Source organism: Sceloporus occidentalis, unplaced genomic scaffold, assembly GCF_023333645.1.
Source record: "Sceloporus occidentalis isolate IW3139 unplaced genomic scaffold, rSceOcc1.0.p SCAF_2, whole genome shotgun sequence".
Taxonomy (NCBI): Eukaryota; Metazoa; Chordata; class Lepidosauria; order Squamata; family Phrynosomatidae; genus Sceloporus; species Sceloporus occidentalis.
In genome coordinates this window covers 175,472,451-175,499,128 of record NW_028316982.1, presented here as the reverse complement: position 1 = coordinate 175,499,128, position 26,678 = coordinate 175,472,451, and the positions used below count along the sequence as shown (strand labels likewise).

The following is a 26,678-nucleotide window of genomic DNA, read 5'->3' as shown; positions in this document are numbered from 1 at the left end:
ATTATGATGGTCTTCATATTGTCACTGCCATTTGAAAAAGCTGACTAATTTATTAAAATACAGCCCAAATGTGCTGCCTAGTAATTCACACTACCTATATTATCTATAAATAGTTAACACAATTCCCAAACTAATTAATAGGATGATGAAAACAGGCCAATATAGAAATTAAGAATATAAAATTTTTATTCAATAATGAACAATGTTACAAAAACAGGGTAGGACTAGAGAGGATTTCAATCTTTTGCTATATATGAAACCAAACAATATCAAAGTAGAATTACTGGGCAGCAAGTGTGAACAGAAAAGCAGATATACTGTTAAGAAGAGTATCTCCCTCCTATAGCTTACAAAACTAAACTAGCATCAGCGACTATTAAAGAAAACCCTACTTAGAAAGAAAACAAATGGTAAGTTCTGAATCTGACCCTTCCAACTAAACCAGCACCATCAAAGGAGGAAAGGAAGGTGCCTTATACCGAGTCAGACCCTTGGGCAGTAGCCCAGTAAATCTATCAGTAGCTTTCTAGGGATTCAGACAGGATCCTTTCCTAGCCCAATCTGAAGATCCTCAATATTATCTCTTGGTCTTCTATCAAGTAGTAATAAGGCCTGATGCTGCTTAGCCTCCAAACCCAGATGAAATCAGTATGTTCAGGGAAATATGGTGGTACAGTCTATGCATTTCTACACAAAAGCAAGTTCAAGAATTGAATGCAATTTAATTCCCAGGTAAATGTTAAGTAGGATGGCAGCCTAATTAATATTCAGAGTAAGAATACAGAAAGGAGATCAACATCAATTAAATCTAATTTAATACAAACAAAATTATATGGGTTTTTCGGAAGGGAGGTAGTTTCTTGTTGTTGTAAGAAGTATAATACAGTACTCACACAATTCTTTAGTAATTAATCTGACATTTATAAGTACCCTAAAACCCTATACTGTGGGCCCTTGGTATCTAGTGGAGTTTGGTTCCAGGACCCCCTGGAACCAAAGGCATGGATGCTTATGTCCCATTAAATACAACAGCATAATAAAATGGTGTCCTTTATATAAAATGGCAAAATGAAGGTTTGCTTTTTGGAATTTATACATTTTTGAAATATATTTCTAACTGTGGATGTTTGAATCTGTGCATAAAAAAGTCTATGAATACAGAGGGCTGACTGTAGTAATACGTGTGGGTACAGAAAATCAAAAGCAATCTCAGTAAGCTGTTGCTTCACCATGCGTAGTGCAATCCTATATGTATCAGCTTGAAGTAAGCACCACTGAGTTTAATGTGAATCTTTCCAAGGTAAGTAAGCAGATTGTAGCCAAAGACCAAAACCTTATTGACCCACTAGGAAAGGTACACAAGAACACACTGATGGGAGTTGCAGTCCAACAACACTTGGGCTGATGGAAGTTGCCATCCAACCACATTTGGTGCCATACATTTTCCATTCTTGGAGCAGAATGTAGTGACTGGTTTATTTGTAGAAAGCAGTTTTACCATTATTTTAAATGAAGGTGAGAACATTTCATCAGATACTGTGAATGATATTAAAAGCAGAGTTTTGTATTTAGCCGAGAGTCATCACGCTACATGAATAAAGAGGTCTAGTCAATTCTATCAGAAGTTGGTCCCCCCAAAAAGAGAATGCAAATGAATCCTGAAGAACATAACATTGGTCCATTACATTGGAAAAAATATCCCCATTAAAACTGGCATTTCAGTTTAAAAAAAATTCTCAGGCAGCAAGGCCAAGAAGAGTATGTAGCTTGCTAACAAGCAGAATAATATGGATGAGATGAACCAATGGTCTCACTCAGTATAAGGCAGTTTTACAAGCTCACTGTGTTTCAATCTCCAAGAACAATTACTGTCACAGTACGTACAATGATGTGTTTAGAAAATGCAGCCATTTTGAAAATGCAGCAAGCGTCTTGGAGATTTCACAGACATTAGCAAATGTAAACAGTAATCAGATTCCATATGAATAGAAAAGCTAGATCTATAATAGAAAGGAATCTAACTTCTTTTGAATGTTTTCAAAAGCATCCTTCCCCAGATAGTCTATGTGGCCTTCCTCCCATTTTCTTTGTTCAGCTTCTGCACTTGGCTTCTCTGGCTGAATGGATAGCTCAGAAAGAGAACACGTAACCTTATTCTGTGAGAAAACAGAAAGACAGGGGAGGTTCAGAATCATAGTTTGTATCAGATTAATTACCCAACAGCTAAGTTTAAAAGTCTTCATGTTTCTAAATAATGCAAACAGTTGAATTTGCAGTGCTCTGAGTGACACAAATATGAGCTACATATTATTACAGAAAATCAGGTTGCGCAAGAATATCAGAATGGGGATAAGTAGTAGTAGTAGTAGTAATTATTATTATTATTATTATTATTTATTTGTATTCCACTTTTTCACAAAGGAATCAAAGTGGATTCCAACAGTATAAATAAAACATCAAACAATTTAAAATTACAATTTAAAAAACCCCAAACCTTAACCCTCCCCCCATCATAAAAGCAGTGATCAACCCATAAAAAGAGATTAAACATCAAAAAATTTAAAACTATCCAATAGAAATACATTAAAATTTCAGGCAGATTAGCAGAAGAAATTAATCTTCCTCTAGAAGAGGGGGGATGGGGGGGATGCTATCAAACAGTTTTGGTATCGGTAGCAATAGAGGTGTTAACAGAGGTGTCAATAGAGTATTTGCCCTGAGTGTCTCATGCCTAAAGAAAGCTAACCCATAACTTTGGATTCTGAGTGCTGTCAAGTCCCCAAACAGTACAATCCTCTGCATGTGAGTGCCAAAGTAAGAGTATATGTGTGCTAGGTGACAACTCTAAAGTAGGTCCTTTTGTGCAAAAGGATGCTTACTCTGAAGGAAGTATAAATAAGATTACAGTCTGTGTCTTTAATCCCCATAATATGCTATAGGAAATATATTCCATTTGCATCTTTTCAATATGCAAAGGGATTTTGCAGCACCTTTGAGACTAAGAAGCTGGTAGCATGAATTTTCATAGATGCATCTGAGGAAGTAGGCTTAAGTCTTGTGCTATCAGCTTCTTTTTTTTAGCTAGTCTAAAAATTGCTACAAGATCCCTTTGCACACTGATTTTCTAGGTTAACATGGCTACATCTTTGGCAGATTTACTTCTGCCACCACCACTACTTCAATGGCTTCAGACCATCTAGTTTAGACTAGCTCCACTCATTAAGATACACTTCAGATGTAAAAATATGGGGCAAATTTAACAAGTCATGTTGACAATTAACTCTCTGTATAACCTTATTTTAGGAAGCAATGTATCAGCCTTTTCCAAAAAGATGTCTTCATGCTATTTAAGGTTGTAACTCCCATTATTCCCCAACCTCATAGCTGGTTGACTAAGGAGGTGGGAATTATAGTCCAACACAACTGGAGGACACTGGAATTGAAAAAGGCTGACATAGATGTAGCCTTGTTATAAAATGAATCCCCACACACACACACACAAATCGTTGATGCTGAAAGTAAAGCATAAGAAGTCTTTACTGTTTCCACAGATGGCTGAAGAACAGGTTGAAGAAAAGAGGCTGCAGATGATTTGCTTGGCTCAGAAATGTGGACATCAGAACTGCATTCATCCTCCTGTACAAACTGGGAGGGAAAAAGCCTCTGTTGTTTTATGACCATTTTTCCTTATGCACACTCAGATTAAAAGCCAGCCCCCCCCCCCCCAAGGCCAGCCCTCACTATTCCCAATAATCCTAAATATATTTTTCAATGCAAATAATTTTCCAAACTGAAATATTATAGCTTCAGTAACAGCCACCAGTTTATTCTGTTGAAATGCATATAGTCATTTTGTTTTACATCTTACAATGGATAAGAACTTGAACACCACTACCGAGTGCATTTATTAAGAGAGATTATTTCATAAAATGCAAGAACTTCATTCCATTTAAGTATTTTTAAGTTTCCAGGCAGAATCAGCTAAAGATTGCTTATTCTGAAAAGAGCTGCAGATTTAACATGGAACTTAGGTCATTTGGTAAAATCATAACATACTGGAAAATGAATTTGTTTAGGACTGGATTGCCGACATTTGATAAGCCTCATCCCTATTCTAGAAGGAAGAAACTGTAATCAAAGGTTGATCTGCATGAAACAGAATAAAAGAAGACTGGCAGACTAGCCTTATTAATAGGGCTGTATCAAATGTGTGGAAGCCCACAAGCCTTGCCCCAAGTCATTGGTCTCCTCACAGAGAGAGTGATTATCTGAAGAACCCTTGATACACATGGAGGCACTCCATGTGAGTTAGAACCCTAAAAACATTTTTCAAAAAAAATCACAGTGGGGGGAGGCTTTCATACAATTCAATTATAGCACATAATTCAATTATAGCACTCTGATTTCACCTACACTGTCATGGCTGCATTGTATGGAATCCTGGGATCTGTATTTTAGGGAGGCACTAAAGCCCTCTGAGTGATAATTCAGAACATGCATCCCTAAACTGTAAATGCAAGAATTCCATAGGCATCACTAAGGGAGGCAGGGAGTGCCGCCCACTGCAGATGACACTCTAGAAGAGGGCTGACACCGAATCAGAACAAATCTTGCCAAGAAGACTAAAATCGCTGCTGCTTATGATAATGAAATATTATTTTCAGTATCAAAAGACACTAAGCCTCTTGGTAACAGTTCCCAGGGAGCCCAAGCAGGAGAGTGCTGTTGTACTCATGCCCTGCTTGTGGGCTACCCACAAGTATCTGTCTAATCACTGTGGGAACAGAAACCTTTGGTGTGGTCCAGCATGGCTCTTCTTACGTTCTTCTCAAGTAAGTTCATCTTCTCCTAAGAATCTAAGAGAGTTATCTGTAGGCTTCAGGTGAGATGCAAAAACCTTATGAGAAAAACCCAAGTCATTATTACTCCTTCTATCTGTCTCATACAAAGCCAGGCATTTTAAAAGTGAAATGTATTTTTACACATTTACAACTGAAAGCCTAATTTGACAAGATTGCTAAAGTTGAAGGTAATCTCAGAAAACGTTTTAGATCAAATGGTTGAAATCTCTATAAACCTAACATTTTTAAGCAATTCAAATTCTTTAAATCAAGGCTGCCATAACTAATTAGCAGAAACAGAAAAAAAGTACTTACATCTTTAGCAGATAACTCATCAGGTAAACTTTCAATCATTTCTGACACCTGTTCTTTGTCTGCTGAGATTAGCAAAGCATTGCAAAAGCTGGGATTTTCACTTTCACATTTATTGCCATCTGTACTGGTATCACGCTAACAACAACAAAATGAAATGAAAGAAATGAAACATTGACATTTTCCAGGAAGCATCCTGGAGCAATTTGGGAGAAGCTGTTGATCCAAATTGCTCTGTGGACACTTCCGCTTCCACACATGCACACAACATATCCTCAAACCAGCCAGTAATTTATGAAAATCACGGAGCTGGCCTATATTAATTCCTCCCCACTGGACTGATTGGGATGGAACAGATTAAATAATTTTCAAAAAATTAATATGGCCAGGGAGAAAAATAGGAGTTGAAACAGCATTTCTTTCTCACTTCCCCTGTGCTGGCAGAACTTTGCCTCCCTATGACATTTCTTCTAAGTACTTCCTCAGCCAGTTTTCTACTTTCTTCGTGATGATGCTTTTCATTTTTAAATGAGAAACAATTCTGACTATGATCATTCAATTCTTGCAGTTAACTATACCACATATACCCAGCTTTCATCAAGCTCAGATGGAAGTCTAGCTGTGTTTTAAAGGTATATTTTACAGATGAATAGCTGTACCCCCATATGGAGGGAGGGGGGTAAACATTTAACTGTACATCCTAGTGGACATGATTAAGACAGCTACTCCAAGTGTATCCAGTGGAATTTTTTTATCCTTTTCTCTTTGAATAGCAAACTCCTGTGCCTTATCACACACTGTTACTGAACATAACCTCAGTATTATACAGTCTATGCCAGTCACAGCACAAAGGGATTACATGGAATTAAACACAATAATGGATCAAATTCATGATCACAGTTTCAAATGCATTAAACTAGAGTTAGGCATTTGTAACTTATTCATATTCATGACTGCCCCCACCCCCAATATTCAATAGTGTAAGGGATATATAAGCATCATAAAAGTTCCCCAATCCTGAGTTACTGGCCAGCAGCTGCTGCAGGCAATGAAATCGGTTCTCTTGTTGACTGAGAAGACTGATATTTCTACCGTCCCCCCTTTTTCATTAGTGATCTATGGTGCAAGGGAAAATAGCAACAGGAATCCTTCTTCTGACCATCACACCAAAGATCAGTTGAGAAGGGGGTAGATATACCAATCCACTGTATCCTAACCAACAGGACAGCCAACTCCTGGTGTTTGCAGCAGCTGTTGCCCAGTAAAGTAGGACTGTGTGTGGGTCAGGCCAGGAGAGTAGCTGAGCTAGAATCTTGGCCAATAACATCAACAACAAGAACAGCGATGCCTTCCCATTTCAAAAAGCCATTTCACCTGCTCCACCTGGATTTTTGATTCAGAAGACTCCTGCAGTTCATTCAGCAATGGTAAAATCCTTGAACTGTATGTCATCCACCAGAGTTCAAGGAATGACAGTTGACTTGGAGATACTGGTGCTAACCCATCCTCTGTAACTGTTCTTGTCTGCGGACAATATTTGTAGTTCCAGGGCTTTGTTGGTCCCAGGAAATGGACTACTTTTGCATCTTTTCCATAACTGCAAGAACATATAAAATAATGTCTTAACAAGTTTCTCTTATGCACCATTTTAAAATACTGATGCGAGATGTTTCCCAATGACATCATGAAAGAAATCATTTTTTAAATTCATTCATTCAGTCACTCACAGATTTTGCCTATGCTTCAAACAAATATTAGTCAAGTGTCTCACATCAATTCAAATTCAAAACATGATGCCACTGCAGACATTGTACATTAGTGAAAATAAGACAGATGTTCAGGCTTGCAAATTAATAAAAATAAGATTAAAAAGGGAAAGGATAGAAGGCAGTATAGTTTGATGCCAGTTCTAAGAAGTAATTTATACTGTATTTAATACAGCATTTACGTTTAGTTGCAGGTTACACTGTTTGCTAGTGTTCTCTGAAAAGAGACAAAACAAGTGGCAGCCCTTGATCCTCTATGGTAGGGACTAGAGTGACCTTCATTTCTACTTTTTAGTCAGTGAACAACATTTACAGCAGTGATCTTATTGAGATGGATGGTGGAAGCAAGCTCCCTGCAGCCACTCATTCTTCAACCAGTGACTGAGGCCTTACATGTCTTCCCCTGGCCATGATGTTCTCCCTGGGAAATAGGAAGTGACCCTTGGTTCTCTGGATGGGTCAAAAAAATTACCCTCAACTCTTTAGACATAGGACAAGTGACAGGAGAAGCAATGTTCTTAATGGGGCTGGGGGTGCATCTCCTCTTCTAACACTGGAGAATGAACCAGCCTATTGAAGTGAAGAAAGTCCATGTGTGAGCATGAGACAAAGACTGCTAGTCCTTGCATCCATGGGCAACACTAGGATCCTTTGCTGGGCGTTATGATTTATTGATTTATTTACAGTATTTATATCCCACTCTTTGGCCAAAAAGACTCCCAGAGAGCTTACAAATTGTTAATTTGACAGTTCCCTGCCCTCTAGCTTACAAATTAAATAAGGCACAATAAGCAAGAAAAACGGGCAGTGGGGCAGGGGATTACATCCAGCAGATTCTGGCTGCTCTTCTCTCCCCCAGAGGTCACAGTGGCTGGAAGTTGGAATGGAGCAAGGCCCAAGGCAGAAATAATGTAGCTCACTGTCAGTAGACCATAATGGCACCAGAAACACTTCATTCTCATTCATCCCCTTCTATCTGACAACCGACATCAATTATCAATAAGTCTCCCACCATATCACCATTCAAACAGTTATGGAATGCTAGGCTCTTCAGAGCCACCATATATTCCACACATTTCTTAAATTACTCTTTTTGACCAATAATGTACATCATTACAGTCATTAACATATCTGTATACTATATTAGGTTTGCTTCCGAAATAGTATCAATTTATTGTCACAAAATAAAGAGCAAAATGTTGATGATGTTCAACATTTGTGCACAAATCATCTATTGCCAGCAAGGACAAATATAATTCCATGAGTATATGAAATTTTCCTCTGCTGTTCAAAGAAAACTATTTGTCCATGCTAGACTGAACCACCAGGTTTGCAGCACTGAATTCATGCAACCACTCACTTGTATATAATTAATAAACACTTGTATATAATTAATTTAAGTACTTACTGTTGGAAAGCAGGGGCATAGCTGTAGACAGCACTACTGCTTAGATTATAGATAAATGGCAAGTGTTTGTTAATGTCTTTCGTAGCCCAGTTGCTAAAGAACATGTTTAAGAGTCCCTGATCACCTCCTTAAAAAAATAAAAAATATATATGAAAAAGGCTGAATCAATAAATGAATCCACCAACTTGATCTCACCCAGACAGCATGTCCGACTAGAAAACAAAACCAAATAAAGGGCAACTGATGCTCTTTAACTTATTGCTCCATTGACTCAGGAACAGAAATATACTTACGTAAAGTCTTGTGCATTTTATCCACAAATTAAGTATGCCGTTCTGCTCTGACAATAAGCTAGCCATAATAAGCAATGGCTATCTATGAGCTCATAACAGGCCTTTACTGTCTGTATGGTAAAAACGCAAGACACATAAATGATAACCAGGTGTCTTTGAGAGCTCAACACTGTCCTAGCAGTTTAGTAAGTTTCCTTTTCATTTAAATATGACCAGCAACCCCCTCCAGTGGTTTATAAAAAGCACAGCAAACCACTGTGTGTTTTTACCCAATTACTGTACATAAAACTAAATATTAATCTCAACTAGAACACACTTATTGAATCAATGGAATTTAGTAAGGTTTCAGAAACTGATTTAATCATGGGATCAACAACTGAATAAGGAGCATAACTGTTAACTTACCATCAAAGCTTCCATTTTCACTTGCAAACTGCAGGAGGAGGTTAAAGGTTTTTAAGGAAGGTTGGAAAACAAAGACACCACTGTTAAAACAATCTGGCCAACCAGAATCTGGAGCTGCTGAGAATTCCTCCCGGTCGAACAGCTCGTCAATATTGCATAGTACCTAGGAAGGACATGTCAAGGTTGACTTATCAGAAAAGGTCCACTATATCAACTTTAGAGAGCTGCAGTCCTTCATTCATTCAACTAACGGCTTTATTTTGGCCTGTCTGTTCAGGCCCTATTATCCTCACAACATTCACCATTCTCCTGATGTCATTATCAATACAAACATGGTGTTATGATTTATGTGGAACTATGTGATACATATTCTAAGCTATTTTTAAAGTTAATGTACTGCCTGTGATGCTTACTGCTAATGTCCTAAACAATAAAGAAAAGGGTTTTTTACTGTGAAATTGAAGGCTTTCACAGCCGGCATTCATAGTTTTTTGTGGTGTTCTGGAAGAGTTTATTCCTGATGTTTCACCAACATCTGTGGCTGGCATCTTCAGAGAATATTGTCATGGAAGTGAATGAGGTATATATTTACTGTGTGACGCTTGGTTGAGAGGAAGTGATTTACATGTTAATCTGCGTGTTGGTCTGTTGTTGAATGGCAAGGCTTACAGGGTGTCTATTTAATTAGCGATCCCCCAGCAGACAATGGATCACTAATTAAATAGACACCAAGACCTTGCCATTCAGCAATAGATCAACACACAGGTTAACATGTAAAACACTTCCTCTAAAACTAAGGTCACACAGTATATATACCCCACTCACTTCCATGCCAGCATTCTCTGAAGATGCCAGTTACTGGTGAAACGTCAGGAATGCTGGTGAAACGTCAGGAATAAACTTTTCCAGAACACAGTTTTTTCACTCCTTGTGTTCATATGCATGTTATGCACATGTTTGCGTAGGTATCAGAGATTATCTCCTGAACCTAAATCTCCACAGATTGAATTCCACAACAAAAAACAAAGAGATTTCCACAAGTGACACTGTAAGAGTTCTACAAGTGGGAAAGAAGGATGCTGTCACATTTCCATGGCAGTAAAAATACATTCATAGTGCTATAAGAGTGTTGTATAAAACGTTCCAAGGGTCCCAAAGAAAGGAAATACTGATAGGCTGAGAACCTGCCAACACCAATCTGTCCATTTACTCAGGGAGTTCCTGAATGCTATGGATGAGGATTCCTCTTTGGACTTCTTCTTCAGATGCACAAAGTTAACAAAACCTGGCCAAACTCTTAAGAACCCAAGAGGTGCATTGTAACCATGCAGTCTTACATAAGGAGAAGACCTTAGTGAGAATTATTCCTTTTCAAAACAATACAGTCAAACATCCAAATATTTTAAAAGTGATGCACTGAGGAGGAAAGGGAGAAATAATCACAAACATAAATAATTCTACATAAAAGCAAAATAGACAACGCACTATGGCTTGTTACATGTTGTCTACTTGGCTAATTTTTTTCAGAATACATGCAAAGTTGTTGCAGAAAGTCCTTACTTTTATGGGATCTGTGTTTTTAAAAAAACTTATCCTTTTAGCAGAACTTGATTTGTTTATCCACTAGAGTGACAGCATATTTCATATATTAATAATCTAGCTAGCAAATCAAAAGCTATTTAGCACCCAGCATTGCATTCATAATGACCTTAATCTTGTATCTCAAAAGACAACTGGTTTAAACCAAATGGATAAGTATAGGTATCAGAGAATAATATATATATTGGACCTATTCAGTTTGCCCAACAGAGTTCTATAAGTTGCTTCAGGATATAGGGGTTTGTCACATACACATTCAAGGACTATGGCAAACATTTAGGATATTGCTGCCCTTACCAATGTGTCGGCATCCATAAAGACACATTTGCTATACTGAATAAGAGTCCAACAATGAAGTTTGGTAAAGGTTACACCCAGTTCCAGCCTCTTCAGCAGAGCCAAGTGCACTGAGTCATTGCTGTCAATTTCATTCACATCAACCACTGTGTCAAATACAGTGCTGAGGGCAGTCCTAAAAAAAAGAAGTAAAAGAGAAGATTGAGATCCTTAAGATCTCTTATTTTACAAGAAAAGCAGTAGAGTGTTTTTGACATTAAAGCAACTGAAAACTGCAGCTGATATTCATTACAAATTCACATCAACTAGATGTAACCTTTAAAAAAAAAAAAAGAGAGAGACCAAAATCACAGTGGGAAAACAGAAACACAGATCTACAAACTTTAAAAGCCTTAAACAGTGTCTGCTGATAAGAGAAGGCCAGGAGCAAACTATTGGGAAAACAAGCCAAGCATTCCACACAGAATCTAAGATTCCAGAGCACCCCTAACCTGAATATTCCATATGATAACAGATAGCTAAAGATAATCATCCATCAAATGATGCTGGGAATTGTTCAGTTCATATGTTTGAACTGATAGCAGTGGAATTTGGGGTGAGGTGGGGCGGGGCAGTTATTTCTCTACAGGAGAAAATATTTGAGGTTTTTAAGAGAATAAAGTGAGTTAAGAACAGAAGAGTTCTTTCACATCCAATCCCATATTAATTTACTCAGGGATTCTGTTTCTAATTGCAGGTAGACAACCACAGGCATGTTCCTTTCTTGCAGAAAGGCTCTCCACTACTCTTTGATCCCACCATCTAGTATTCAGATACTGTGTCTGAATATCAAATTCCCTCTAGCTATCATTTTCATCATTTCTGATGTTCAAGAGCTTCAACTTGTGTGTAGCTAAAGTGGCATCTCCCATACACACAAGAAAATTATCAGCGCATTAGGAAAATAAATGCTGACTCACTGTCTAGGCTGGGGAATGGAAAACTGGATGGCCAAGAAAATTGTACGGATTCTTGAGAAAGCAGGCATGGCCAACACTTGTAACAAATAAACAGGAGCTGCCTACTTTACCTTTTTATTGCAGGCTGCAACTGTTATGGCCAATAGCTCTCCATAGACTGATCCTCCATGTTCTAATAATTGATGAAGTAATTTAAACTTAACTATTTATACGTAGTGAATTCTGTAGCTCACAATACAATTGTAAACATGTCTACTCAGAAGAAAGGCTCACTAATTTCACCAATCCAGTTATGGGATCACAGGCATAGCAATTCATTGTACAAAGTAAATTCTGTTTATGTGCTCAAAGTCTATTCCCAGTCAGTTTCATCCAGGAAGCCTCACAATATTAGAGGAGGAAAGAAAGAGTTCTCTTTATCCATTGACTCAACACCATGAATAATTTTAAATGGCTTCCTGGGCTGTCTTTTGCTGAACTGGACCAAATATTTCAAACAGCTTCATGTATATATTGCTTCATACTGAACTAACAGTGCCTAAGGAGTTTATCACACCTGAGGGCTCCTGTCATGCTCCTTTCGCCGAAACATCATCAAACAGCAATGGGAGCCTCCTGGTGGGATCACTCCTGGTGCTATTAAAGGGGAACTCTTCCGTTTTTGTCATGGAAGTGTTATCATAATTGTTTTAAAAAGAGGGCTTTTTAATAAAGGATTAAATCGTTATTAAAAAGCCCCCTTTTTAAAACAATTACGATAATGCTTCCATGACGAAAACGGAAGCGTTCCTCTTTAATAGCACCAGGAGTGATCCCACCAGGAGGCTCCTATCGCTGTTTGGTGACGTTTCGGTGACAGGAGCATGACGGGAGCCCTCAGGTGTGATAAACTCCTAAGAGGTTTACAACTGTAAGCTAATTGCCCCCAACAATCTGGGTACTCATTTTAGCACCCTCGGAAGGATGCAAGCCTGAGTCAATCTTGAGACCTTTCACTGGTATTGAACTCGCAACCTTATGGTTTTGAGTGAGTGGATGCAGTACAGGTACTGAACTGGTATTGAACTCGCAACCTTATGGTTTTGAGTCAGTGGCTGCAGCACATATTTCAGCCTTTTCTTATAGTTTATTTAAGTAGTATAAGAGAATGAGTTGGAAACGGGAAAGAAATACCATAAAACACTATTATTAAATTTTACGAAAACAAATACAATCCATAAGTATGGTATGTGTTAAAATATGATTTTGGAATTAGCATGGCTAAGGACCCCAAAATCCTTAATTGAGTCCATTTTTCATATAGTTATTGAAACATATCAGTGTCTGCTTAGTTCTGGACCTGAAGAAAGTAAAATAAAGTGACATGTCTGGAAAGGTGCTTTTTAGAAAGTTAAAGCAATCCTGGATCAAAACCAACCATATTGTCTGCATGTTAACCTGCAGGTGATTTTAATTGCACTAATCAGTTGGGAACTGAGGTACACACTCAACACAGTGTTTGCTTATTGTTATTTGTAATTAGGTAGTTGAACAGAATTCAATTTTCTAATTATAGTGTTAATTGCATTTGGGAACACAGCCTTACCTCATTGCACTGGAAACCTGAGGTGTAATTAGTATTGCCAGCCTTCTAGTTGTTGTGTGGTTCCTCAAGGATTCTCCAAGAACCAAAGCTCCATGGCAGTAAGCATCATTAGTAGCAAGGGTCACAAAGGCCTGGTCTGTCACTGTAAACAAGCATTTACAATGGTCACTTAAGGCTGTACAAGGGAGCTGATTAGACAGTCCCTTACCTTGTCTAACTAAACATACAAACTGTAATTGCTATGACAACATGCCAAATCAATAAGCTCTTTTGTTACCCACAATTCCTCGGAGAGATAAATAAATAAAATTATATATGCCAGATGGATTTTGATTCCAGTTTAACTGTATGACATCATTGCCACACTCTTCTTTGGGAAAGAAAATATGAAAAAATATGTTTTTGGTGTCAGCCATGAATGTCCTTTAATATCTAGTTCCATCCTTACAGTTGATTCACACATAGCCCTGCTGTCAATGTTCTATGTGTGGATCAGTGCAAAAGCAAACTTTTACTTTCTGTTTATCCCCTAATGTACAATGAGGTCCATCCAGGCAATTTATCCTCACTGAAACAAAGGCAGTCATACTAATGGAAGATGCTTATGTATATGCTAGCATACATGTATGCAAGTTGATCGATCTGAGCCTTATATCAGACATAAGAGAACAGGAGAGAGATAGATGCTTCAGAGCTCTTAGGACACTGATGCTAAGCAACCTCAGTTATAATCCTCAGTTTATCAATATGGCCAAGATCCTAAATCTACACATAACTCTGCACACACAATTTTATGTTCTCTCACTGCCTGGCAACTGCCAAGCCATGAGAGAGACTGCTTCCTGATATCACTTACCAGTAGAGAAGGAGCTGATTCATATAATGAAGGAGATGGTCTCAGCTCGGTCAGGGTGGGAGGGATAAGGGTGTGCTCACAAATGCACTGTCTTCCTCTAAGAGCCCAGAGCAGACAGGTCATGGTCTGAATCATCTCCCCGCACCCTGCCCTACCCACAAATAAGAGACAGCAGGAATAGACGCTTCTAGAGCTTGATTGCTGCCAGACAGTGGAAGTTTTGGGTTAGAGTACAAGGACAAGAGAGCAGCCCTCTGCATCCTGTCCAAAGAGAAGAGACAGAGAGTCTGTGCAGACCAGCCATAAAGGTGGCCTGGAAGTGGAGTTCAGGCATGCCATCCACATGACACACACCCCCAATTCCGCCCCCAGGGCAGCATGATGCTGTGCCACTCCACATGGCATCACGGGGCTCCTCTGGTGCTGCGTCCACACAATGCAGCATCAAAGCTGTGAACTAAAGCTGCAGCACCATGGCTATCACATCCTTTCCAGGGCACAAAAAAGAGCTGCAAAAAGCAACTCTTTTTTGTGCCCTGGAAAGGCCAGATTGAGGCCGTGGCGTGTGGTTGCTGCAGCCCCAATCTAGCACAGGTGAAGGCGGCTACAGGCGGTCCCTTAGACACAGTCTGCACAGCCCCTTACACATCCATAAGCAACATTTACACACATGAGTCATTAACAAGATGCCAGCCTATGTGTGACAGCTATTTACAGTCTCGTTCATACACGCTGAATAGGTAGTGATCAACAAACCTCAACAAATGTTCCCAAAGAACACAAAACAGTGATCAGCATAGGTATAACAATACACACTGTGGCCACACTCCCCAAATCCTCTTGTGCACTAGGCCATTCCTCCTCAGTTTCAGTACATTAAGTACTGATGTTTAAATTGTAGAACGCTCCGCACAATGATGAGCCTTGTTGACAAATGTGAGGCTTTGATTGTGAGTTCCTCCATGGCAAGGGGTTGGACTGGATGGTCCTTGCAGTCTCTTTCAACTCTATGATTCTATTATTAGTATCACATGACAGTAATCAATCTTGAAAATAATTATAGCAGTAAGCAACAGATTCGAATTGCCATATTTACTTCCACAAAATGTGTCCCACACAGTTGGATCCACATAGAGTCTTCATGCACTGTTTTATGATTTCCCAAACCACTTCTGCTGGGCTTACTGGGATATGAAATAATAAGTCCCTGGTTGGAATCCTGCTGGTGACTTACACAAGTGGAAGCCTCACTTACATTGGAGTAATTCTTAACCAAGATGTAGCAATAGCAGGAGGAGGTGACAGCAGCAAAAGCTGTCTCTGTTAAGAGATCATGCTGCTTTGCAAGCTATTCAAGAGCTGGCAAGACAATGTCACTGCAGTGCCTATGGCCCCTTTTCCTCTGTTGTGGTATCATTCCCCTTTTCACCAAAATAGTTTCACAGGCAATCATAATCTATACTGTTGGGAGCAGGTTGCAATGCTTGGAATGTCACTTCCTTTTATTTTTTACAGCACTGGACAGTAAATGGGATTAAGGAAATGTAGCCAGAGCAGCATATGAAATAACATTACAAAACTGGCACAACAATGTTATTACATTGATATGTAGACAAATACGCATACTTATTTATTTAGGAACTATAATCCACACTTGTGTAATGGAAAAGCAGCATATTTGTCTTCATTTCAGTGTAATAATATTACTACATCAGTTTTGTAATATAGTTTCCTTAGGGATGATCTAGCTACAGTTTCTTCATCCCAATTACTCTGCAGGGATGTAAAAGGGGGAAAGACATCTCATACATTGCAAACTGACCATGGTACAATGGCAAGTAAGTAATGTGAAAAAATTCTAAGGATGTTTACATCTATTTTTTTAGCATGAATTCCTCCTTAAAAGCAAGTGGGTGTTGAGCATTAAAAATCAGGAAACAAAGCAAAACATGTAATTTTCTTTCTGCATCTGAAAAGCATTCTCCACTACGATAACTGGATGTTTACCTTTGAAAGCAGATGTGCTGCTCATCAAACAAACTCTTAGTAGTTAAAAGGGAGAATTGCTTCATTATAGGCAATTCTGCATTCTACCAGTTCTAAACCATCCTTGCACAAAGAGTGATTTGAAAAATCTGCAGGAACAATGGAGAATCATCTTAATCAGAGGTAGGATGTGGCAGATCTGGCAGCCAATATTTTGCTCCGGGATTCTCCACGGTCTTCAGAGACTACCAACCTCCCCATACACATCCAAAGAAACCTCAAACCCAGAAGTGGCTGGAAGCCCTTTTCTGATTTTGAGACTGGCCAAATGAAATAGCTTCTGGTTGCTTTGAAGGCATGCCATTTACATGATGCATGCCTCCAAAGCAGACAGAAGCCATGCTGAGGTTGTGCTCTGGTCCTTAAGACCAGAGCAAAAAGGAGTTGGGAAAAGATGGTCAGTCTCTGCATCCAAAGCCTGCCTTGGGAGTGGGCTGTGAGGACAACAGGATTCTGACCACATCCAGTTGGAACGGACCCAGGCCACTCCTTTGCACCCATCTGGTCCACCCCATAGATTTTCTGAAGTTAAAAGTGGGGAGGGGTTGAAATCTATTTAATATTTGAATTCCCATTCCAAGAAAGAACTATTTCATCTCTCTCTTCTTGTTGTTTTACCAGAAAGAGGAACTACATGCAGTGTGAAGGGGTCAAGGGCCACAAACAGCCTTCAGGAATAAACTCTTCTAGAATATGGCCACATAGCCCAAAAACCCACAAAAACTATGGATGCTGACCATAAAAGCCTTCCACTTCACATTCAAAGGCACAGTTTGCCAGTTCCAAGCCTAGATCATAGCTAATGCAGATAGTGAAGCCAGACAAAAAATAAAAATGGCCTTCCACTTCTTATAGAGTCACAGAGATGGAAGAGACATCAACACCCATCCAGGCCAACCCCCTGCCATGCAGGAAGACACAATCAAAACACCCCTGACAGATGACCATCCAGCCTCTGTGTAAAAACCTCCAAAGGAGGAGACTCCACCACACTCGGCGTAAAACCCACCCTGGACCTCACAAGAATCCATTCCATTTCTAACTGTATCATCTATATAGAGAATGCATCTGATGGACTGGCCTATGTTCAAAAACAAATTTAAGCAATATATCTTAATCTTGAATTGAACCAGCATTATGTAGTAGTTTGAGGGCTGGATTAAGGCTCAGAGTAATGGCAAAATGTTTCTGAACAAATCTTGCCAAGAATACCATAAGTCACCATAACTCAGAAAGCACACAACATTAATTTTGAAGATGTCACAGGACTCTGTTTTAGTTGTGTTTTTATGCAAACAGAGGCCTAAATCCAATTCTTAGTCCCAATTAATAAACCTAACAAATCAACAAAAACATGCTGGCTTATTATTCAGCAATTGATATAAGGCATCCACTCTTGTAGTGACTAACAACTTGATTATAACCAACTTCAAAAAATGTTATTTGCTTAAATTTGGTGGGGAAACAGCAAGCTGTGGAGTGCAGACAGCTCCTCTGGGGACTGTTTGGCAGCCTACCAAACCCCTTAAAGCTTCAGAATCACCTAGAATGGATAAACTACAATTTTCATAGGTATCCAAAAGCATCCTCACCCTAAAAACAAGACACAACAAAAAAATCCAAATACAGCTGCATCCTCTTCCTTCCTTCTTGGTGAGCTATACCCAATATCATGTGCCATACATGAATGTACGAAAAATGCCCGAAAATGATAATCAGAAAACAAACAACAGAAGGAGAAATGCAAGGGGGGGATCTACAGTACTTACCCGGCATCTTTAAAACCAACAGGCTAAGCTGCTGCTGACAGACTAAAGCCTCTATTAGAGGAGGAGAAGGTGGAGGCTGGGAACTCTTCTACTTACTACTTATTTGTTCCTATCAGGCCTGCTTCAGTCAACAAACTACCAGATGGGATTAGCCTCTTTGTTTCCTGCTGAAGACAAATGAATTATATTAAACACTTATACACAGTGGGCCCTTGGTATTTGCTGGAGTTTGGTTCCAGGATCTCCCGTGGATACCAAAATCCATGGATATTCAAGTCTATTAAATACAATGGATAGTAAAACGGAGTCTTTTATATAACATTGTAAATCAATGTTTTCCTTGGACTTCATATATTTTTTAAAATATTGTCAAGCAGATGATGGTTGAATCCATGGATAAAATGTCTATGGATACAGAAGGCCAACTGTATTTGTCATTATTAAATATTCATGTGTTCTAATGTTTTCTTCAATCAAGAATTGATTATTATTATATTGATTATTGTTATGTTGTTTGACCTTTGGGTCAGTTTTAACTTCTATGGTTTTAATTCTCTATCAGATTTAACACATTTTTAAGGGGAGGAGGGTACTAGGGTTTTGATAGGTTTTGTATTTTTAACTTGTTAGCTGCCCCAATTGTTCTCAGAGGAGCGGGATACAAATAAAGTTTATTATTATTATTATTATTATTATTATTATAAATATACTGTCCTTCTGGTGAAAACAACAGAGAGGGAAGGAGAAGAAAAAGATCTTACTGAGTCCCAAGTCTTGGAGAAAATTGGGGATTAAATGATGATGATGATGCTTGGTTTTTGCTCCTTTTCAACACCCACTGCCCTTTTTTTTATAAGGAGGAAAAAAACCTCACAGTTCAGTGCAAGCCCTTTAAAGAGAGATCTTAAATACACATAACATCCTCCAGCAAAAAGGGCCCAGCAAGTAGTTTCATGTTCCTTTCTTCAGATTCTCCTAGCAAACCATTAACCATTTCATAGCTTTTGCCATTTATTTCACTTCTCTATCTGCAATAAAGGGAGGTGGAAAGGAATGGGTCACAATGAGCCAAGTTAAAACAAAAAATGAGTCTTGTGTGGCACACTTAACACGTTTCTTTTGGGGTAATTTTCATCTGAAAAAGTGGAGAGGAGACCATAAAAGGATGTGTCACAACAATGCACTATAATACTAAACACATTTCTTCAAGAGCAATGCTGATTTATATTGTATTTACATTTTCTGCCATTTCTAGGTATGACTAGGATTGCAAACTTTGAGGTGTGCTGCACTGCATGCTTACAAAGGGGTAGATGCCAATGGACTCTGTAAGACCTACTTCTGAGGAGACATGCAGGGAATGCAGTTAGCCCATTGCTCCTTCAGATGCCCTACCTTAAAAAGATGTGGTTGCGGGAGATATCCTGGGGTTTATACACATTGCAGAATCAAAGCAGTTTGACACCAGCTGAACTGCCATGACTCTGCCAGCATCCTCGCTGCAGAAATAATCCTCGCTTTAACTGCCATAGCTCAGTGCTTTGGAATCCTGGGGAATATAGGTTGTTGTGACACCAGAGGTCTCTGACAGAGAATCATAGAGTTGGAAGAGACCACAAGGGCCATCCAATCCAACCCCCTGCCATGCAGGAACTCTCAATCAAAGCATCCCCGACCCCGACAGATGGCCATCCAGCCTCTGCTTAAAGACCTCCAAGGAAGGAGACTCAGACTAAATGTCTCACAAAAATGACATAGCATTCAGCTATGGCAGCTCAAGTGGTGTCAAACTGAATTATTTCTGCAGTACAAAAACAGGCTCTCCTACAAAATCTTGGGACTTGTAATTTGGTGAGGCAATCTGCCTGCTTTGTCAGGTACCTCTGGTGCCTCACCAAACCCAGAACTATGTAGGGCAGAGTCATCACAGCAGTTAAAGCCAAACTGCTTTAACTGGGCAGTGTGGCCTGCTTCAATATTGCAATGGATGCCATAGCCGGCACTGCCAAGTACCCTTTCAACAGGGTGACTGGGGTCCTCCTTTTCCCAGACCTTCTGCCCAGGAGGAATTCCAAAAGGTCCTCTATTTGGAGTATGCCTGAGAAGCATGGCTGTATACTGGCAGGACTGGTTAGCTTTTATATGGTGTCATGTCTGGGAGCTACTCAAATGACAGTACTTGCCCACAGGGAAACCATACTTGCCCATAGAGAATCATTGGAGAATACTTGCCCATAGGAAAACATTAGAGCAGTGGTCCCCTAACTGTGCCCTTTAAGAGCTTTAGGACTTCAGCTCCCAGAAGCCTCAGCCCCGTTGGCCAATAGTCTGGGATTCCGGGAGCTAAAGTCCAAAAAACACCCCAAAAAAAAACCCTTAAAGAGCACAGTTTGGGGACCACTGCATTAGAGAATACTTGCCATCAGAAAACAGGGGAGCATTTGACTATAGGGAAACATAGGGAAACATTGAGCAAGTAATTCCCAATGTTTCCTTATGGGCAAGTATCCCCCAATGCTTCTCTGGTGGGTGCCTTGCCCTCCTCTGCAGTCAGGACAGCGGCTCTCCCTGCCTCTCAAGGGCCCAGAGCTGCTGCTGCTGCTGCTGCTGCTGCTGCTCTCCCCTTGCCTCCCTTCGAGGACTTGGCTGCCTCCTCAGCCCCTCTGCCCACCTTTAGTCCTTTGCCGGAGCCACTCTCCCCACCTGCAGCCAGAGGCTCCCTCCTTCCCTCCTTCCCATGGCGGCTACCAACCCTGCAAGGGCCCGCTCCTTCTGAGGGCAATCCTCCAGAGGCAGCTCTTCTCCTCGCCTCGCCTCGCCGCCTGGGCCAGCCGAAGAAGGGCTTGGAGGCCACCTTGGAGCCCCTCCAGACTGCCTCCTCCTGGCCCTCATTGGCCAGCCAGGAGGCGGCTCCTCCCTGCCTGCCTCTTTCTCCCAGCCTTGCCCCCTTCCTTCCTTCCTTCCTTCCCTGGGCCTGGAGCAGAGAGGAGGGGAGGCGGAGCTCCAGAGGGCCAGGCAGGTGGCTGGCTGCCCCTTTAGTCCCTGGAGTGCAGGGAGACCTGCTGCAAAGGGCTTCTCCTCCTGCCTTTAGGCTGCCCCTTTTGACATGGCTTCTCCTGCCTTTTGTGCTGCCCCTTGTGCCCCTCTGCAGGGCTACTTGCGAGGGGAGGAGGGCAAAGGGCTTCTCTTCTTTTTTACCAGTGGGAAGTCTCCCCCCCCTTTTTTTTTTTTAATTATCATCCCCATCATCATCATTAGATGCACCCCTTAAAGCTGCTAAGCCCCCCAAGGACCACAAGGAAAGGGGTGGGGGAGAAATAACCTCAGGAAAAGACCTGAGGAAGGGAAAAGAAAGGGCCAGGCAAGCTGCGGCAAGAGGAGGGCAGCCAATTACTGTTATTTATTTAATTCAAACAATTGAATTTACTACGTTGGAGTTTATCACATGTGAGGAATTTCACTTAATTTCAAATGAGAAGAAAGTGGGGCCAGAATGCATTCATGTAAAGTTGCTAGTTTAGCAAAATTACATAAATGCTCACTGCGTTCGAACCGGCTTCCCATTGCCCCAAAATAGCATGCCATTGCCCAAATTTGCATGTCACACAATAACGTGAAACCCCATGATTGCACCCACCGGGACTGACTTCCCATTGCCCAAATTTGTGTGTGGCGTTCAGATTGCCATTGGATTATACTTCCAATTTCCCTTGTCTGATAAACTCCCCTGAATTTGCAAAATGGCCAACACAGCTTACCCCTGCATATTATTTATTTATTTTGTATAGGGCCATAAATCTGTGTGGCCTTTCACAGAAACAATCAGTTCAAAACATTAAATCCTGCCAGAGGCAGGATAAAATATAAACTATAGAATAACTAACTTTTCCTGTCTTTTAGCAGTGGGAGGCATCCTCTCTCTACACGGACACACACACACTTTTTATTAAAATGTTATATACATACCTTAAAAATGCTAAGCGCACCAAGTACAAGGAATTTCCATTCTTTCCCAAAACATCTGTCAAGCATTTCCAATCTTCTAAAAATATTACTAAATATTTTTCACTAGTCAATAATTTGTCCATTTCCTGGAACCCATGCACTTTTTAAAAAAATTCTCCTTTAGTAAGTTGTTATTATTATTATTATTATTATTATCATTATCATTATCATTATTATGTTTATTTATATCCTGCCTTCCTCCCCATACAGGGACACAAGGCAGCCAAAAAATCTAAAACAGTCCAAATTAAAATATATAAAACATTAAAAACACAAAGTTTCAAAAACAATGAAAAAATGCAAACAATTAAAAACATTACATTATTAAAATTTCGAACTCATTAAAACAAAATCAAAACAGCATCCATGTCAATATGCAAAGGCTTGGCGGCATAAAAACATTTTTATCTGCCATCGAAAAGAAAGCAATGATAGAGCCATCCTGGCCTCTCCAGGCAGAGAGTTCCACAGTTTGGGAACAGCCACTGAGAAGGCCCTCTCTCTTGTTCCCACCAAACACAGGGCCTCGCCATAAGATTTCAATACTCTGGTGGGCTCATACAGAGAGATACGGTCCTTCGAGTAGCCTGGACCCAAGCCATATAGGGCTTCATAGGTCAAACCCAGTACTTTGAATTGTTCCTGGAAACGGACTGGCAGACAATGGAGCTGTTTCAAGAAGGGAGTTGTATACTCCAGTTAACAGCTTGGCTGTAGCTCTTTGGACCAGTCGAAGTTTCTAAGTACTTTTCAAAGGCAGCCCCACATAAGAGTGCATTACAATATTCCAAACAGGATGTAACCAAGGCATGTACCACAGTGGCTAGGTCTGACTTCTCCCTCAATGGGCACTGTGCAAAGGCACTCCTGGTCACTGCTGATACCTTGGCTTCCAGGCTCAACACTGAATCCAGACGTATCCCCAAACTACATACTTTTCAAGAGAGGTCTTGCCACAGCCTCCTTCAGGTGTGTTCAGACCCTGCCTTGCTGTAAAGAGGCAGTAATGACTTCCCTTACCCACTCCACCAGTCCTCCTCTGGCCTGTTTAATAAGCCAGGAAGGGTCTAGTATACATGTGGTGGTTCTCACCTCTCCAAGGATCCTGTCCACATCATCAGGCTGCACGCATTGAAAAGTATCCATCAATACTGGACAAGCAGGGGCCAAGGTTACATCCACCGAAACTGTATCAACTCTGGCGTCTTAAGTCAGAGTGAATCCAAGCAATTTTATCAACAAAATGGTGGGCAGATTCTTCCCAGAGAACTATTGATTGGCTGACATTCTCCTCAGGACCAGATTATAAAGATCCTTGACCACTCAAAGCAGCTCAGCTGAGTGGTTCTGTGCTTCTTCAATAGTTTTAGTCAAAAAGCCTTTTTTTTTTTTGCTGCCTTTATTGCATCACCATATGTTTTCAGGTTGTTTTAGCCTGTTTTCGGTCAGATTCACTCTGAGATTTCTGCCACTGTCACCCTAGTCTCCGACACATTTGTTTCATAGCTGCCAGCTGCTTAGAAAACCAAGGGGTTGGTTTAGCTCCATTCCATGAGATGCTTAGGAGTGATCATGTCAACTGCCCTGGTAGTTTTTCCATTCCACAGATCAACCAGGGCTTCAACAGAACCATCTGCCAAGGCAGCAGGAAACTCGCCAAGAGTTGGGGCAGACCATCTTAATGGGTCCCCTATCCCAGCAGAGGATCTGAGTTCCAGCAAGTCTAAACCTGACCAGAAAGTAATGGCACAGTAGAGAGCTCCACCAGCATCCCCCTCTGTACACACAAAGTCTAGAGTATGCCCAGCTGCATGAGTGGGGCCGGATACCACTTGGGACAGACCCATGGTTGTCATGGCAGCCATGAAGCCCTGATTCACTCCCAACAGGGTAGTCTCAGCATGGATGTTGAAATCTTCCAGCAATATAAGCTGAGGAGACTCCAACACCACCCCCGAGACCACCCTGGATAGCTCAGGCAGGGAGACTGTTGAGCAGCAGGGTTGGCGGTACACCAACAGAATCTCTAATCTGTCCCAGCTGCCCACCTTTAAATAAACACACTCAAACCCTGTAGACTGAGGGATAGGACACCTGCAACTCCACCTCCCTGCCCCTTAGGTTTTGCCTGCTGCTGCATTGGCCATGGGAACAGATAAGCCTATTGTTCTTTCCTCCTCTTTTTCCTCTACAACTTTGAGGTAGTGTGGTGCAGTAGGCGCATCAGTGGCAGAAGGTGGGCAATGAGGTGATGGAGGACAGAGCTGTGTGTCCCATGCAGCCTGCTCTATGCCTCCTATTCAGGTGTGGTCAGGTTACCATATAAACCTGATTTATGATGACCCTAAGGCAACACTTGACCACAAACTGATGCCTTAGGGTCATCATAAATCAGAAATAGCTTGAAGGCAAAGAAAATAAACTAGCACTGAAATAGGTTTCAAGTGGCTTCTACCACAAAAGCATAAGCTTTTGCTTTCCTTTGCCTCAGGCAGCAAAATGTCTTGGGCCAGCCCCACCTGGTATGTTTGCATGATTTTAATCTGAAAAATGGGTCAAAGAGGAAAGGTTGAGTCTTCCTTGCCACAAACTAAACCACCTCCCATCTAGTCTGGGTCACAGGCACCATTGCTTTTCATTGCTTTTCCCCACTCACTCAGGGCTCAGAGACCCTGAAGTCTGCCATTGACATATCACACCTGCTGGCCTTTGTGTTTATTCACACAGTGTTGACATTGTTTTGCTAGGGCAACATAATCACTGAGGCTTTGCATGGTCATTATAAAACTAGACAGATTAAATCTGTGAGAATGGGGAAGGTGGCTTTTGAGAAGTCTCCTTACCATGGACACTTGTCATTGTTCAAAATTCAGGGTGCTGGAAAAGTAGCATACTGAATCTTGTGGAGATCCTCCACACAGAGAGACTCATGAGGAAAATGCACAGGATGGGAATAGGACTGGCATACTAGTCTGGGAGGAATGAGGAATTACTATAACAACAAAAAATCCACCACAAACCATTTTCAATTTTATTTCAGTGTGCACCATAACAATATATTTAAATCTTTTTTCCAGTACAGTTGGCACAGTTCTTCAAAATTGAAATGAACAAGAGTTCTATTTCAGGAATTCTAGCCTCCTCCCTTCACCCACACATCCTGCAGTAACTGGCACACTAGCAAATACGATAGTGAAAACTGTTGTATCTTTTAAAAAGCTAAGACACAAAGTACTGCCATAAATTTCTTCATTCCACATTTGAAGAGAAAAACCCATAGTGCTATAAAGCACAGTGCAAGCCCACCACTATTACCTGCCCCTTTTTATATAGTGGCCCCAGTCCAGAGATCCTTTGGCATGGCAGCAGGCTGTGTAAAACATCCCCACTACATTTTATCATTTCTCTACCAAACTGATAGCTGTGCCAACCAAGCCAAAACAAATCACCCATTCTGCCTCAAGAGCTGAACTTTTTTAACAATGAATCTCAGGCACCAGATTTTAAATGTCAATTCACAGAGCCATCTTAGTATGATTTCTTCTTGATAAGTGTCTTAAAGTCTTAGGGTTTTATTGGTAAAATTTATTCCAAGGAGGTGTGGCACTGTCTGCCTCTACGGGCATCACTAGGGAGGTACGGACCACTCCTCCCCTAAGTAGGGATGACAAACCTACTCCCCAAACATTTGCCTTTGGGCTGTGGCTTTCGCTTGTGTCCCATTAAAATGTTGGAGCTGTGGAAGAGATGTGGTGATTGGGGTGAGGCTCAGATTGGGAGAAGAGAAAGGAGAGGCCCGTTTTGTTTTGTTTTTTAAGAAAATTAAAAATTAAAATTAAAAATTAAATTTTTGTAAAAATAAAATTAGAAATTATTTTTTAAAAATTTTCTATAAATACATCACATCTTACCAAAGGTATACTTTAACCAGATGAAACTATGTACATATAAATACATTTAGGCTATGTGTATGATATTGTAATTTAAATGTATAACTTTAATTTTGCTAGTTGTTTATGTCACAACTATTGCCATTACACTCAGTGATACAGGGGAATTGCAATGTATGAGTAATATTAGTACCAAAAAAAAAAAAACCCCATGTTACTAGGGATTCTGTATGGTGTGGTATGGGAGAAGCTTAATGGAGGAGGGAGGTGACACAATGAATTACCACACTGGGTGATGCCAACCCTAATGATGCCACTGCCTTCTTCTTAAGTCTGAGAAAGTGTGAATTGCCCAAGATCACTCTGTGGACTTCCATGACAGATCAGGGAATCAAACTTTGGATGATTACTTGAAAAGCAAATCTCACTCTTCGCACAACAAAACAAGTTGAGAGTATACTTGATTAAATCGGAAGCACAAACAGAATGACATGAATGGCTAAACATTTCTTAAAGCTAGGTTTTATTAAAAGCTGAAAAAATAAAACAACTCCCATCAGGCCCCTGAAAAGTAAGAGTAAGGGCACCAGGCAAATAGGTCTGAATATTCCCTGTTTACAGAGCCACAACAAAACATTCCTGCCTCA

At 40.5% G+C, this 26,678-nt stretch overlaps 1 protein-coding gene across 2 annotated transcripts; it reads right to left on the bottom strand.

Annotated features, from left to right (window-relative positions):
• Positions 1 to 223: 223 nt before the first annotated feature.
• Positions 224 to 20,957, bottom strand: LOC149319369 (glycogenin-1-like). Of its 2 annotated transcripts, XM_089511559.1 has the most exons (10): positions 20,889 to 20,957; positions 18,137 to 18,300; positions 13,466 to 13,607; positions 10,922 to 11,096; positions 9,026 to 9,188; positions 8,328 to 8,454; positions 6,528 to 6,750; positions 5,157 to 5,291; positions 3,541 to 3,645; positions 224 to 2,156 (listed from the first exon to the last, which is right to left on the bottom strand). In XM_089511559.1, the coding sequence occupies exons 2-10, from the start codon at positions 18,141 to 18,143 to the stop codon at positions 2,001 to 2,003; spliced, it is 1,233 nt and encodes a 410-aa protein (XP_089367685.1). In that variant the 5' UTR covers positions 18,144 to 18,300; positions 20,889 to 20,957; the 3' UTR covers positions 224 to 2,000. The 2 variants fall into 2 exon arrangements, with proteins under 2 accessions (XP_089367685.1, XP_089367686.1); XM_089511560.1 differs by lacking the exons at positions 224 to 2,156; positions 3,541 to 3,645 and adding an exon at positions 4,812 to 4,897.
• Positions 20,958 to 26,678: the final 5,721 nt, after the last annotated feature.